We start from the raw sequence: 17,114 nt of genomic DNA on the forward strand, positions 1-17,114 counted from the left end.
ATTAAAGGATTAGTTCACTTCAGAATAAAAATGTCCTGATAATGTACTCACCCCAGTCATCCAAGATGTCTTTCTTTCTTCAGTCGAAAAGAAATGAAGGTTTCTCAAGAAAACATTGCAGGATTTTTCTCCATATAGTGGACTTCAATGTGAGCCAGCGGGTTAAACGTACAAACTGCAGTTTCAATGCAGCTTCAAATGGCTCTCCATCATCCCAGCCGAGCCGAGGAATAAGGAACTTATCCAACGAAGCAATCGGTCAATTTAAAAAAAAAAAAAAAACAACATTTATTAATTTTTATTAGAGGTGTCACGATAAATTGATTACGATTTTACGAGTTTAGTTTTTTAACAGCAGATGGCACTATGCGCTTAAACAGCCGTATTTTGCTTGCGTCTAGTTCTTTAAACACACACTACTTGAACTTAAAATAATTATTCATAAAAGTCGAAAAGTTTGAAGCGAATTTCAAGTGTTCACAGTGGGCTGTGTTTACATTAATTTCGCCTCAAAAAACTGAGGTGCAAGCACATGCAACTACCTTTTACTCAGATGAACACAACACAAGCACTCATCTTCGTGAGCTATTAAGTGTGTGGTTAAAAGTAGCATAGAGCGCCATCTGCTGTTAAAAACGAAGAGAATCAAGATGCAGTCGGATGTATCGTGACACCCCTACTTTCTAACCACAAATGCTTTTTTTCTTACCACCACAAATGCTCTTCTTGCACTAGCTCGACCTCACGCATTACATAGGTGGAAGTACCAACCCAGTGTTTACAAAGCGAACATGTAAAGGAAGTCAAGCACTCTTTATGTCAGCTGATTTTGAAACTCTAGGAGAAAATAAGATGGAGTTTTTTGCCCTGTGCAGAAAAAGAACCGCTCATGACCTTTCAATGTTATTACGCAATGCTTGAAGATGCGCATGTGCATTGCAGAGTTAGTGTAAGACAAGCATTTGTGGTTAAAAAGTATATAAGTTGTATTTTTTTTTAGAAAATGACTGATCATTTTGCTAGATAAGACCCTTATTCCTCGACTTGGATCGTTAAGAGCCCTTTGAAATGGCAATTTGGACCTTCAACCTGTTGGGTCCCATTGAAGTCCACTAGGTAAGAGTGGGGTAAGATGAGACATTTTTTACTTGCATGGTCATCAAGATAAGGGTGATGAAAGTGAAAGTATCTAAAGTAACTACAGGATGTTTCCTATAATTTTAAATTATCTGAATGTATCTATGACAAAGGGTTCTGAATATGAACATATAAAATATATAGTATATATATAAAAATAGGTTTTTAACACTTGTGCAGATTTATTAAAAATAAAAAACTGAAAAGGTTTCTGGGACACTCGAAATTTAGCTCAGGAGCATTCGTATTGCTTTTACATGTTACTACACTTGGAGTGGAGTTAAACTGTGGCAAATTCATTTGAATGAGTGTGATTTAGAAAAGCACACACCTCTCAGAAAAGGTCTAACAGCTGAAAATGCATATTAGAGCAAAAACCAAGACCTGAGGTCAAGATAACTGTCTGTAGAGCTCAGTGACAGACTTATGTTAAGGCAATGATCTAGGGAAGAGTTCAGAAAAAAATCTGCTGCATTGAAGGTTGACAGAAGCATTATCCATAATGGAAGATGATTGGAACAACTAGGACTCTAGAAAATGTCTGCCAGCCCCCATCCCCAGCTGACAGAGATGGAGAGGTGAAAAGCTGAGGCAAAGAATGGCAGATAATTGCCAAATGCAGATGTGCAAAGCTTGTCACATCAGACCCAAAAAGACTTGAGGCTGTAAAGGGGCTTCAACTAATGTACGGGGTATGAATACTCATGCAATGTACTTATTTCAGTGTTTTATTTTTAATACATTTGTCAAATTTTCAATTCTGGTTTTTGCTTGGTCATTATTATGGTGTATGGAGTGTAAACTGATGTGGGGAAAAACTCATTCAAAGCAGTTTAACATAATGTTGCAACAAAACAAAATGTGACAAAAATGAAGGGGTGTGAATACTTGTGCAAGGCACTGTAGTTAAGTTTTCTTAAAGCTAACTTTAAAAAAAAAAACATTTAAATAAAATTTTAAATTTGCATTTCTGAAACAATATGTTGAACACCAAAGTTTAGAATGGAGGAATAAATGGCACTGAAACTAATGAACATTTTAGTCAAAAGATTCTTGACATGGCAGCTTTTCTGCCATGACTGACAAGTGTATGACTGATGAAAATAGATTCATGAGTAGTAAGACATCATGTGAGTGCATGTCTGTGTGAAAGGGCAGCTGTGGTTTCACATGGAAAAATGACACTTCAAATGTGAGAAACTGAAAAGATATGAGCAATAACACTAGTGGAGAGCTGCTAAAGTCTGTATGCAGCTTCTTAACCGTCACAACACAGTAAAATACTCAACTCACAACAGTATTCCAAAAACATGTTTTATAAAAGTTATTACTTTATTTGATACCCCTCACATTGAACACACTTTAAAGAGTTTAAATGAAACGTTAAGTGATCAAAATTTGTTCTGCTGTGACTAACACGCCATTTACTTCTTTATTTAATCTTTCAATCTTGCACGAGTAAAATCTTGACTGAGATGAGCGACTGAGACTGAAATCAACTGACTTTAAAGTATCAACTCTGACCATGCTTGATTCAAGCAGTGAAATGATCTTTATGTAGGCGGTTTAATTTAGTAATGCAGTGACAAGTCATCATCAAGTGGTTTATGGCCGGAGATGGAAACCAGTGATCAAAACACAGGAAATAATGATTAAAATGAAACCTTATAACAGGTGGTTTGGTAAATTTCACTAAAACAACAAATGAAGGCCATTTTGTTAGTTGTAAAGGCATCAAGACAACAAAGGAGAAAATAAAACGGGCATAAATCAGATCTATCAAAGAAAGAAAAAAAATCTATCAAAGATCATTTTTGTGCTTTCAAAATAATAATAATAATAACATTTCATCTACTGTATGGAGCATAGAAATACACAAACACCATTTTCAAGTACTGTATACAAAACATAAAATATCACATGAAATACTAAAGTACAGCAGACAACATCAGAACAGACCCGACTTAAAGAGAAGCAAAAAACTATGTTTGGGAATTTGTTTTTAAAGGTCAACTTTTTTCCACTCGTGTGAAATCATTTTATCATTTTATAATGGTATGTAACGGATACTGTTGACAGCATAACGGTAATAATCAGTAAAGATGATTTTCGGCAGCTCAAACAAAGACTATTAGTATATCTAAACCAGAGAGGGAACAAACACACAGACGTGTGCACAAAAGCCTAATGGCATTATCACTCTGATATCGGGGTGTCTGTGCTTTTACTTCGAGTGATTGATTTTGTTCTGCACAGCAGCTTTTCTACTACCAAAAAACAATGTTATTGCAAAGAAATATTAGTAATATTTGAGTAAAATGTCTGAGTGTAATCTTGTTCGTTTTAAAAATAACAATATGCTATCCTTCATTCCCTCACTCAGTGTAGCTACAGCAAACCCTTACAAATGCCATTTCAGCTTTTTGGTTTACACACATCACAAGCAGAACATGTGTCCTCACTCCAATCACATGCAAGCTAAAGCAGACACGGATGGTCAAACCAACCTTTCCGAGTTCATTCGGCTCTTCATCTGGTATGGATTTCCGTTTTATTTCAAGCAAGTGACCATCAGTGACATTATTCAGGCTCTACAGGCATTGACCAATCGGCTCACATAACAAACCGTCCTACGGAACAAAAATAAGTTAAATGTCGAAGAAAATTCATATTGTTCTTGTCATGACTCAGATCAGCTTCGCTTTGCTTATATACAGTAAAGTGAGACAGTACAAGGCACACATTAATCGTCTTTGAAATGTTACAGATGCATAAATTAACAAATCCTAACACGACTTCATCTACTGTGCTATAGAAAGACCTAGTGCGAACGGCTAAAACTCACTGCTTCCATGTGTTTCAGAAAAGGTTTTTGATCTACTGCAGAACGATTACGACTGGTCTAGTTGGTTTTGCGATTTTCATAAGACTGGTCGAATCCATGCAACTGATGACCCTCATAGTCTGCTCATCAATCTGAACTATTAAGGCCCAAGTTCAGTGTTGTATTTTCAGTGATGGAGAATTTGATATATCTAAATGTTGTTCTTAAACACCATGTGCGTTAGATACTGTCAACAAAGCTGCCAGGAAACAACCCGGTTCGGCCGTTTCTCTGTAGAGTTCCTTTAAACCAGCCGTCCTCTCGTTTTCTGTGCACAAATACAATGTCTCCCTCCTTGAGTTCCAGCTCTGCTTCGCTTTGGGGAGGGTAGGACACCACCACACGATACCTGGAGGAAGGGTAAAATGTGACGTTTAGAAGTCAGGCAATGTTTCTTCTCAAGTATGAAGTGTGAATGTTGACTGACTTGTCTCTTACTAAAATATCTAGTAGAAACTCCTGAAAGACTAAAAATCCACATTGTTCAATACATTGTTTGGACTATGGGGCACCATTATTTTGATGATGTGAGCTACTGGCGCTACCTGTTTCTATTTTTACTCGGAAAATAAAAGACTGATACGATGACCAAAGCTGCTGAAAGACCTTACAGGTGACAATGGATATAACTGTAGGCTTAAAACGAAATGGCGGACCATCAATTTTCCCTACTAGGAGCCTAACCACCCCTGGATATCTAGTGAAACCCAGTGAAATTACATCCTGTCAGGATGGCATCTAGCGTTTCTTGTCTCTGCCATTTGTAAGCTCTTTCAGTAGCTGTGGTCTACTAAAAGCCTCAAAGGCATCAAGGGTGAAGTGGAGAGAACAAAGACGCTGGTCTTTAGGAATCCACAGGCATCTTCCCATTCTTTTGTCCTCTTCTTATCGCTAGGAAAGCAGTGAAGACTTACATTGCTTCTCTTGTTGACCTTCAACTGAAAATGACAACCAAAAGCAGCACAAAGTGTCATCGTCAACATTTTATTCCCCGAGCGTATTCCAAGTTGTGTTGTGGTAAAAATAGCAACAGGTAGCACCAGTAGCTCACTGAGTGCAACCATTTTGCGTAATAGAAACAATAGTGCCCCCCATAGTTAAAAATATATATAAAACAATGTGGACTTGTTGAATAACGTAAATCTTTTATGATTTCGTACTACATTTTTCCTTGAGAGACATCATATTTATTATATTAAGCCATACAAGTCTTAATATCAAGAGTTAATGTTTTTTTTTTTAAAGAGTCTCTTATTCTCATCAGAGTTCCATTTGATCAAAAACACAGAAAAAAGTAATATCTACAATAATAATCTACAATTTTTAGAATTTAAATTTCAAATTTTCAGTGGTCAAAAACCACATGTGGGTCAGTTTGCATGCCTATAACTCAAAAAGTATTAAAGATATCACAATATGCTTTTAGATTATAGTTCTTCATAAACTTTTCTTTTGGAGTCTTCATTTTCAAGGCCCTAAATCATTCAGTCCCTGAGATACGGGGATCTGAATAACGCTCTATTTTCAGATTGCTGAATATGACCCATTTTCAGTGGCTGAAAACCAAATGTTGGTCAATTTGTATGTAAAGGGCATTAATATATCTTTAATACTCCTTGAGTTACAGGCAGATTTTACTAATAAAACTACCAATCTCTGTGTAAAAATAAGATAATGATGCTGCCATCTTTCAAAAGTAAATTTGACCCTGAATCTAAGGTAAAAATTGCCATTTTGACCTCTCTCTACAAAATAGTGGATTACTCAGTAAATATTCATCCATGACATTTAATATTTCGGCTTTCACCGCAATACATTTATATCTTTCTTCAGAAAAAATATTAGAAAAATCAAAAATTTGAGCCATGGACCTTTGGTTGAGTTGACATGGAAAGACCCAAATCCAAGCACTTTAAGCACCTTGTGTGAACCCTGATTTTAATATACAATATGTATATAATTTGTAAGTTGAACAGACTTTGTCATTAAGAAATTTGAGCTTTCATTGTGTATTTGATGGTAGAGCAGCTCTGGAGATGACGTTCATGTAGACTGTCCTCATATATTGAGATGACATATGCTGAAAAAGACAGAGTGCTTGTGTACATATAACTACGTCATTCATTCACACAAACTTACTAGCGTCCAGAGGTTATCATTATTATCAACATAAATTTTACTGCAGTCTCGATATAATTTAGTTTATCGCCCAGCCCTAGTATCATCACAGATATCATTCTTGCCATTTTATTTGAACAAGTTTTTATTGTACCTTTCACAAACAATTGGCCGGCCGTCATGCTGCATGGAGAGCAGGGAGGAGCATGGCTGCCGTGGAGGCGGGGCGATCGGAGCAGTGTTGTCCTGGGAGCTGCTTCTGTGGGACGCTGCGTCTGTGTTTGATAAAGATGAGGATGCAGAGAGCTCAGAATCCATCGGACAGATCCCAGCACGGCCGTTGTGTCCTACAGAGTTAGATGGAGCCATTTCAGGTCCGACTGCCCCCTGAGCCATTTCAATGGCGATAGACTGCTCTGCTTCCAGTGTAGGGGAGGATGGAGGAGATGGGCGGAGCTTCTTTTTATTTGACAGCAGTTTCAACAGGCCTTTCTTTTCTCTCTGAAATGACACAATTTTTTTCTGATGAAATGAAGAGGTTGAATGGAAATCTTTTACACAAAACATGCAATTATCAGCACAGGATCTGTGAAGATTATCAGCTGTCAATGAAAGAGTCATCAATGAAAAACAAATGACAGACATTTCTGCTCAAAAGTTTGGGATGAGCACGATTTTTAATCGTCAATGTTCCATTTATTTGATCAAAAATTCAGAAAAAGGTAATATGAAATATTATTGCAATTCAAAATCAGTTTTTTATTTTAACATACTTTACAATCGAATTTATTTTTATGTGAATCAAAGCTGAATTTTAATCCCATTACTTCAGTCTTAAGTGTTGCATGATCCTTCAGAAATTATTCTAATATACTGATTTATAACTTTTATTATTGATGATGGAAACGGTTGTGCTGCATAATATTTTTTAGAACCTCTGATACTTTTTTCAGGATTCTTTGATGATTAAAAAATGAAATAAACAGAATTTATTCAAAATAGAAATCTTTTCTAACAATCGAAGTCTTTACTATCACTTTTTATCACTTTAACACATCCTTGCCGAGTATTTAAGTATTAATTTATTTCAAATAAAGATAAAAAAAACTTTGAATGAAGTGTTTATTGTTACAAAAGTTTTCTATTTTAAATAAATGCTGTTTTTTTTATTTTATTTTATTTATTAAATCCCTCAAAAAGTATTACAGCTTCCAAAAAAAAATAAATAATAATAATTACGCAGCACAACTGTTTCTAAAACTGAAAATAAAATCGGCATATCAGAATGATTTCTGAAGGATCATGTGACACTAAATACTGGAGTACAGATGCTGAAAATTCAGCTTTGCATCACAGGAATAAATTATATTTTCAAGTGTAATAAAACTGAATACCACTATTTTAAATTGCATTAACATTTCATAATAATACTGTTATTTTCTGTGTTTTTAATCAAATAAACAGCCTTGACGAGCAGAAAAGTCTCCTTTAAAAAGCATTAAAATTATTGCATTTCCATTCAATCATTCTTCTAGTACTATCCCAGCTATCCAAAACAAAAAGAAAACACATCAGAATGAGCCTCTCCAGAGATCTGGTAAAATAGAATAGGTTTATAAAAGTGAACTCTGAAGATTTGTGAGTCAGCTACACTGTACCTAGAAACCTCCCAGAACATTGAGCCAAAATGAACAAAACTTAGGGTTGTGTCCTCTGGGTTTGCAGAACAGTGCATCATAAAAAAGCTCTATATCAGCAGGCTTAACCATCCCGCTCAGCAAATGAGATGAAACTCAAAGAATTTCTAATAAATAACACCTTACCGCAACACATTAAAACAACACTGATGGGAGGGAAAAACAAAAGGAACCATTAAGAAATACTGTGCAACAAGTCTCACCTTGCAATCTTTATCCAGTCTACAAGCAACACCATGATTTGTGGCTGAACCGAGAGATTTCGAGCTGCCGGGGTTCACAGGAAGTGCTACCACAGAGACGGATCTCATGGCATCACTGTCCAAAGAAGCAGCGCTAACATTAGGAGGGGTCAAGGAGGCCGCGGCACAGCCCATAGCCACACCGACTCTGGCTGAGGAGGATCCCGGGCTGGAGCCGAGGACAGGCGACGCCTGAACAATTACAGCTGTGCTGGGAAGGTAGGACACGGAATTGTGGGATTGGATGGGCGTCACTGCTGCCGTAGGCCGGTCCTGACTATGACTCACGGCTGGAGGGGAAAAAATGTGTAATAGAAAAAAAGACTATTTATTTGGTGACAAATTTGAGTGCACATGACATTTTTAAACATAGTTTGAAAAACCAGCCAAGTTTTCATAATTAAAAAAAGTCTTTTTAACCACATAATCATCATTATGTCTTACAGACATTTAAATAACATAAGTACTCGTCTACAGTAGCCATCAAAACTAAAGTATCTTAACACATATGTATTGTAACGCTTATCCTCTTCCGCCAGGAGGTGGCGACAACTGCACGTTTAAAAAAGTATTTAGCATTGAATTATACATTCAAAAGATTCCAATAGTGTAACAAGTCTTTATTAATTGAGACACTGACTCAAATATGTTCAAATATGTGACCCTGGACCACAAAACCAGTCTTAAGTCGCTGGGGTATATTTGTAGCAATAGCCAAAAATACACTGCATGGGTCAAAATGTTTGATTTTTCTTTTATGCCAAAAATCATTAAGAAATTAAGTAAAGTTCATGTTCCATGAAGATTTTTTGTAAAATTCCAACTGTAAACATATCAAAATGTAATTTCTGATTTGTAATATGCATTGTTAAGAACCTAATTTGGACAACTTTAAAGGTGATTTTCTCAGTATTTAGATTTTTTTGCACCCTCAGATTCCAGATTTTCAAATAGATGTATCTCGGCCAAATATTGTCCTATCCTAACAAACCATACATGAATAGAAAGCTTATTTATTGAGCTTTCATATGATGTATAAATCTCAGTTTTGTCAAATTTAACCTTATGACTGGTTTTGTGGTCCAGGGTCACATATAGACTTAAGCATAAACATTCTGTCAGAACCACTAGTAAATGAACCAATAGTAAAATTTCTAATCCTTTTTTTCTTCAGAATCGTGATCTCCAATTTATAAAATAAAATTGTTTTTCAATTTATCCAGAATCATGCACTTTAGTTTACATGTTTATTACCGCATATAATTTATTAAAATAGAAGTTTAATTTAATAAAGTACAACTTCATATCAAACTGCACCTACATTTCTTTTTGCATTTTGTAATGTTTAGTTGAACAAAATAGTTTTTCCCTATATATTTCATCATTGAGGATTTCTTTTAAAAAAAAAGTTTAAAAATCTTGTCTCGTCTCATTCTCGTGAACCCAGTCTCGTCTCGTCTTGTGGGATAAGTGTCTCGTCACACCCCTAATGTTCAATGAATATCAAGAAGTAATAGCAAAAAAGAAAAAAGATGAATAAAACAAAATATGCCAAGCTACCTTTTTTAATAATTCATCTTTTAAGGGGAGACACTGCAGGCAAAACACTGTTTTTTCAAGCACCTGTCGACTTTCAGATTTTGTGCGTTTTGGTTTTTCAGACTAGTGAAAAGAAAACATTTAAAATACACTGTTAAGTGTTTACTTTATAGCACTTCTCTCTATTTGTGTCAATATATTTCAATTACAATACATATTTTTAAAGGCTGTTTTCTTAAATTGAGTTTTTTCTCCTACACTGAGCCATAAATCTCCACTTCAGTAGCACTTACACACACCAAACTTGACATTTTTATCCCTGTATATTTCCTGTCGTGGCAAAAATAAAACGACTCTCACCGCATAAGAGACAAATTCATTCTTAGTGTCTTTTCAAAGGTTTATTTCTTGCAAGAAAGGTCAGACAGTCGTACAGAAACACAGGTTGCTGTGTGAGAAAAAAGGCAGGGTTTCCTCCACCTTTATATCTCTTCCCTAGCCTTCAAGGCTACATCTCCTAACAGCTGGTAATTTTCCACACATGGTAAGGAAACAGAGAAACACATTCTACTATATCATACTCCCAAGGCTCAATTCTTCATGTTTTGGGGCCCTGATACCTTTCTCTAATGTCATCTTCAGAGCAGGTTAAAATAAAGCAGACACTTTTGCAGACACAATGTTTTATGAGCATATAAGATAAGTAAAATTATTTTTCTTCCACATTCCTAGAGTTTTTTTTCAAAGGGATTTGTTCATATATAATTTGCTTGATTTTATACATTTTATTTCCCCCCAAATAGTGAAAATATATTAAAAGTATTTTCTGAATTATACCCAAAATTCTCCGTAAAAACAAACTCAAATTATGTCGAAAAACAAAAAATAAGCATTTTGAAACTGATTTCATTCATTGTTTAGATTTTTGTACTAGAAATGTACGCAAATTAGTGCATATTTCATTAAACAATGCCTCATTTGCATATTCAAACCTAACATTTTAGAAAACCTGTAATACAAAAAACACCTGCAGTGTTTCGCCTTAAAAGCTTTTGAGAAGATTTTTTTTTTTTCGTTTTGAAATGTTTTGCATTATTCTTCAAATGAATTTTAATTCAGAAGTTAAAAACACGTTTGGAAACTACTATTTGATGACAGGCCTGTTTTCTTTTGAAACTTGACAATTCTGAGTGGTGTTCGTAGGTGTGCATGTATTTTGTACCTGTCCTGACCGCACTGCGTGCCTGGTTAACGGTCATCTGTGACGTCACGTGCATGAGCACTTTGGGGTGCTGTCCAGTGGGTATATGTGCAGCTGATACTACAGCAGCAGGCAGAGAGCAAGACGGGGTGGAATTTGGGCAGACTGGAAGGGGTTTGCTGGGGTCGACACTCCCCAGGCCGGCTCCAAGAGGAGCGGAGGAGGGGCTGACGATGGTGACGCCACGTCCCGCCTGGGAGCACAGGGTCAGGGGAACTTTTGGCTGATTGCTGCCAGAAACAGTCCTAAAAGGAAAGACTCAAGTCTTTAAGCTGACACTCCTCATCCACAATCTTTTGACACTGCAACACATTTGACAGGAAATCAAACAAAATATCTGTAGATTTAAAAGGGATAGTTCACCAAAAAATGAATTACTCACTCTCATGCCGTTCAAACCTGTGAGACCTTAATTCAGCTTTGAAAGACAAATAAAGATATTTTTGATGAAATCAAAAACTGAGAGTTTTCTGACCCTGCATAGACAGAAATGCAACTGACACATTCAAGGCCCAGAAAGGCAGTAACTAGTAGGGATATAGATAAAATAGTCCATGTGAGATCAGTGGCAAATTGTTGAACAATAATGATATTTTTTTGGTGCACAAAAAGTATTTAAAACAGTAGCTTTATAACATTACGGTTGAACTACTGATGTCACATGGACTATTTTAATGATGATCTTACTACCTTTCTGGGCCTTGAACGTGTCAGTTGTGTTGCTGTCTATGCAGGGTCAGAAAGCTCGCAGATTTCATCAACAATTTCTTAATTTGTAAAGATTTTTATTAAAATGAACAAGTTCTTACAGGTTTGGGATGACATGATGGTGAGTAATTCATGACAAAATTTTCATTTTTGGGTAAATTATTCCTTTAAACATCTGACAGAACATTTAAAGGGCTCTATGTAGCTGTATTCCTTTTACATTACAGGTCTGAAGAGAAAAAACTAAATTTAATAGAAATTGTAGGAGGAGCTGAAAGACAGTCATCTGTTAAAGACATCTGTGCATTGTTTTGAATGACTGTAAATGATTTATGCTGAATATTTTTAGGTGATATGTTTTCATGCAATAACCGATTGATAGTATGTATGTAATTCTCATTCTTGCCACAAGAGAGTGCTGAGTTGAAAGGAATGTCCAAAGTGGAAAGAAGCTTTATTGGCAAAAAGTCATTACCAAAAATATATATCTACACTACTAGTAAAAAAATGTTTGAACCGTAAGTTTTTAAAGAAGTCTCTTCTGTTCACCAAGTCTGCATTTATTTGATCCAAAGTACAGCGTAAACAGTAAATATATGAAATATTTGAACTATTTAAAAGAACTGTTTTGTATTTGAATATTTTTCAAAATGTAATTTATTCCTGTGATTTGAAAGCTGAATTTTAAGCATCATTACTCCAGTCGCATGAACATTTAGAATTTAATCTAATATTCAGATTTGCTGCTCAACAAACATTTATTATTATGATGCTGAAAACAGCCAAGTAGATTTTTTTCAGGTTTCTTTGATGAATAGAAAGCTCAGAAGAACAGCTTTATCTGAAATAGAAATCTTTTGTAGCATTATAAATGTCTTTATCATCACTTTTGATCAATTTAAAGCATCCTTGATAAATACAAAAAGTAAGAAAGGTATAATGTATACGCTTACAAAATTATTTCAGATAAACGCTGATCTTTGGATCTTTCTATCCATCAAATAATCCCCCAAAAAGAACTCATCTGTTTTAAATATTAATAATAACAATAATAAACATTTTTTGAACAGCAAACCAGCATACTAGAATGATTTCTGAAGGATCATGTGACACTGAAGACTGAAGTAATGATGCTGAAAATATAGCTATAATCACAAGAATAAATTACATTTTGAAATGTATTCAAATAGAAAGCAGTTATTTTAAATAGCAAAAATATTTCACAATATTGCTGTTTTTGCTGTACTTTGGATCAAATAAATGCAGGTTTGGTGCACAGAAGAGAATTCTTTCTAAAACATTAAAAATCTTACTGTTCAAACACTTTTGACTGGTAGTGTATCTATCTATCTATCTATCTATCTATCTATCTATATATCTATATATCTATATCTATATATCTATATCTATATATATATATATATATATATATATATATATATATAGAGAGAGAGAGAGAGAGAGAGAGAGAGAGAGAGAGAGAGAGAGAGAGAGAGAGACTCATTTGACATTTAACAAATTTTTGTTAAGTGGTAATCGACATGATTGATGAACTTTTATTGAACCTGGAACCATCTATGTGTGAACGTGACCAGCTCAGGTTTATCTGCAAGTGGAGACTTTATGAGTAGCGTGCGTGTGCCTGAAAGATATACACCACTGGAAAGAGAGGACAATCTAATCTTTTCTTAGCTTACAGGGCGTATGAGTGATAACATGTCCAAGTGTGTACGTGTGTGTCTCATACCTGTTGACAGGACTCATGTAGTTACCAGGGAACACTCCGATCTTGCCGGTGTGCATGGATGTTCCTTTAAACCAGCCGTCCTGACAGCGCTCCAGCACCAGAAACATCTCCCCCTTCCTCAACTCCAACTCATCTTCCTTACGGGGCGCGTAGGGAAACAATGCCACATACCTGAGAATCAAATTTCAAAGATATAGATAATACAAACAAACAAAAAAGACAACAAAACCAGTAATAAGGGTCATAAAAAAAAAAAAAAGATTTATACATAATCTGAAAGTTGAATGAAAATGAATGTTTTGTTAGAATAGGGCAATATTTGGCTGAGATACAACTATTTGAAAATCTGGAATCTGAGCTGTCGAAATGGAGTTCATAGCATAATCAAAATTTACTTTTGATACATTTACAATAGTAAATATACAAAACATCTTTATGGAACATGATATTTACTTAATATCCTAATGTTTTTTTGTGCATAAAAGAAAAATCTATCATTTGGACCAAATATTGCTGGATCACATTTAACAAGTTTTATCAAATTTTAAATTGAATTATTCATAAATTCCTATATTTAGATTTACTTTTAATAAATGTTTATCTGATTGAGCTCATTCGCAGTCAAAACTGAGCGAAGCCTTAAATGGTAACTTTTTGTTTTAGAAAAATCAATGAAATACATTTTTGTTCATTTTGTTCAGAATTTTGAGTAGTTTTTATAATACTTTGAAATATTTACACAATTTTAACGAACATTTTTTTTCCACTAGAATCTTTTAATTATTTAAAAGATAAATGCAACATTTCACATTAAAATTGAGTGCAAGCATTTAAAATCCATTTTTTGAAAGTGAGAACTGTCATCTGGCGGCATTAAAAAAACAAAACTTAATGTATTTTTATTTTAAATCATTTTATTTCACATATGCTCAAAATTTGCTCTGATGCAATCTTACCAGTTCATTTCTCTCTCTCTCTCTGTGTCAGTTTTGCACTCTTGATATTTTCAAGAGTCTCTTCTTGATTGCTGAACACTTTTTTTTTTCAGCACAGTGGCTGATTTGTAGCGTGCACCACCAAAAGACTCTGATTTATTGCATTTTTTCATATTTCCCATTCAATTTGGTCATTTTTGACGATGAAAGAGCCACATAGCTAATGCAACAAAAGTCACCAAGTCATCTCATCTCATACGCTTTTTAAAATTTCAAAACATACAATTTTTCTTGAATGACTGAAGAGGCCCAGAGGGTAAAATAGTTTATTAATTTTGACATTTTAATCTGATGCAGATACAGTACTGCTAATCAAACAGGGGTTGGTGTTGTTTCCACATGGCTATTATGCGACATAACAAATAAACTCTCTACATTGACTTGTAAAATCATTTCTAATGACACAAAATACCATAAAGTCTTTAAAAACTGCCTTGAAAATGAGAATGCCATGACTAACTGCCATTAACATACTCCACCCAGAACACTATGGGCGACTCCAATAGAAATCATGTGTGTTTAGGGCTGTTTAGTTGATATGCAGACAATAGGTGAGAGGTGAGAGGTCAGGGCTCAGGTTATGTCCCCAGAGACTATAACTATATTCCCTTTAGACATGACCTTTGACCCCTCACCTGTGTGTTCAGTCACGCTCAGATGGCATTGGGTAACAGTAAAGAGGCGAGTTAGAGCTGCAAGTAGGGATGGACAATAATTTATTATCAATGTGAATTGCAATATTTATTTTTTCAATAACGGTGACTGATGATTTTTTAAAACACATTTCTGATATTTTGATATGCATTACCAGTGTTTTCCATACACTGATTTATTTGTGGCGTTTGACTCATCTCTAAAGAAAACCGACTTCAGAAAAGTTGCAATGGCATTTTCATTTTATCTGATAAAGTTGTGTTTATGAGCAGAGCTGCTTTGATTTCAGCCATTACTGGGGAAACCGCTATAAAGCGCCACCTGCTGGCAGAAAATGAATTTGCATTTTCAATAATAAGCACGTCTCCACCAATATGTGTTTTGTTTTTGCTCACTCTTTTTCTGTTTTCTGCAGCAACTCAAAGCACTTTTCATATTCCTTATCTGAAGCACATATGTTTCAATCTATAAGAATAATCAGCCTGCACTACCAGTCAAAAGTTTTTTTTATTGTTTTTAAGAAGTCTTCTGCTCACAAAGCCTGCATTTATTTGATCCAAAATACAGCAAAAGCAGTAATATTGTGAAATATTTTTACTATTTAAAATAATCATTTTCAGCACCATTACTCCAGTTTTCAGTGCCACATGATCCTTCTGAAATTTTTTTAATGCTAATTTGCTGTTCAAGAAACATTTTTATCATTATTATCATTATTTTTTAAACAGCCAAGTACTTTTTTTCAAGATTCTTTCTAAAAAAGAAAAGACTTTCTAAAATTATACACTTTTCATATTCTTTATCCTGGCCGAAGCACATCTGCTTCAAATCTATAACAATAATCAGCCTACACTACCAGTCAATTTTTTTAACAGTATCATTTTTTTAAGAATTCTCTTTGCTCACAAAGCACGAATTTATTTGATCCAAAAATACAGCCGTAATAATGTGAAATATTTTTACAATTTAAAATAACTGATTTTTTAATGTTTTTTTTATTTTATTATATCATCAATATTTTAAACAGCCAAGTACATTTTTTCAGGATTCTTTGATGATTTATCTGAAATGAAAAGCTTTTTGAAATTATACACTACTATATCATTTCAAAAACTTGGAGTAATGATGATAAAAAAAAAATCACCTTTGAAATCACAGGATTAAATTACATTTTAAAATATATTCAGATAGAAAAGTTATTTTAAATAGTAAAATATTTATAATTTTTTTTTAAAAATAGTATAATATTGTTCATGTCGATATCGGAATTACAAAAGAAATTTATTGTGATATAAGTTTTGGCCCTAGTTGCAAGGACCCTCTCATTTTAAGTGTGTGCACTTTATGTTTTACTCACACTGTGGGTCTCTGACGGCCACTTTGGTCACTCGAAGCGGGTGACGGCCTCTGACCAGCATTCAAGGCAACAGCACCCACAGTTGAGGACTGTGACTGAGGTGGAGGAGGTGGAGGAGGAGGAAGAGCATCCTGAAATAATCAAACACACATGTTAATATTGCAACTCCAACCAGATGTATGCATAAGAAACAATACAATTAAATGACATTGTCATATCAGTCCATATTTTGATGTGCATTCATATGCATGCAACTCAGATGTCAAAGACATCCCCACAAAGTTTGGACAATGCCATAGAAGCAAAATCGCACTGACTGTGACTTTCCAGCTTGTGTGCTGCTTGCTAACAAGCGGGACTTTGGCTGTGGCAGGTGTTGTGATTGGTGGATATCCAGCCTGGGCTACATGTCTGGCTGAAGACGGATAAATCGGTTCCATATGGACCAACGCACACATCTGCAAACAGATTTTATGAGCCCAGTGGCACCGCTACGAAAACAGCTCTCACACTGTAAAGCTGTGTTGCTGTGTTTTGTTGCTTTAAGTCACCTTTTTGTCTGTTCATTACAATGTGTTTTCTACTAATGCTCAGTTTATTAATTCATTCGTCTTGTGTTTATTGCTTAACTTGGATTTACTGCAATTAGAAAAACTAAAACACAGCTGCCATTCTCTCTGGTGCTTTTAAATCCCGTATATGAGATAAGAGAGGCAACCAATGCACACTATGGCCATCATTAGAAAAACAATGCTTTGAAAACAAAAGGAAACAA

At 34.9% G+C, this 17,114-nt stretch overlaps 1 protein-coding gene across 2 annotated transcripts in view; it reads right to left on the reverse strand.

The window, feature by feature from the left end:
- Positions 1–17,114, reverse strand: part of sh3rf1 (SH3 domain containing ring finger 1) — a 101,899-nt gene that overhangs the window by 12,714 nt on the left and 72,071 nt on the right. Inside the window, exons 7-12 of one of the 2 annotated variants that reach the window (XM_073816549.1) lie at positions 16,340–16,470; positions 13,334–13,504; positions 10,840–11,123; positions 8,040–8,368; positions 6,294–6,640; positions 4,100–4,370 (exon numbers count right to left, since the gene is read on the reverse strand). In XM_073816549.1, the coding sequence (XP_073672650.1) occupies positions 4,202–4,370; positions 6,294–6,640; positions 8,040–8,368; positions 10,840–11,123; positions 13,334–13,504; positions 16,340–16,470 (1,431 nt within the window). In that variant the 3' untranslated portion in view covers positions 4,100–4,201. Of the gene's footprint in view, positions 1–4,099; positions 4,371–6,293; positions 6,641–8,039; positions 8,369–10,839; positions 11,124–13,333; positions 13,505–16,339; positions 16,471–17,114 lie in introns of those variants that run through there. The other variant, XM_073816548.1, reaches the window with a different exon arrangement.

Source organism: Garra rufa, chromosome 13 (assembly GCF_049309525.1).
Source record: "Garra rufa chromosome 13, GarRuf1.0, whole genome shotgun sequence".
NCBI classification, from domain to species: domain Eukaryota; kingdom Metazoa; phylum Chordata; class Actinopteri; order Cypriniformes; family Cyprinidae; genus Garra; species Garra rufa.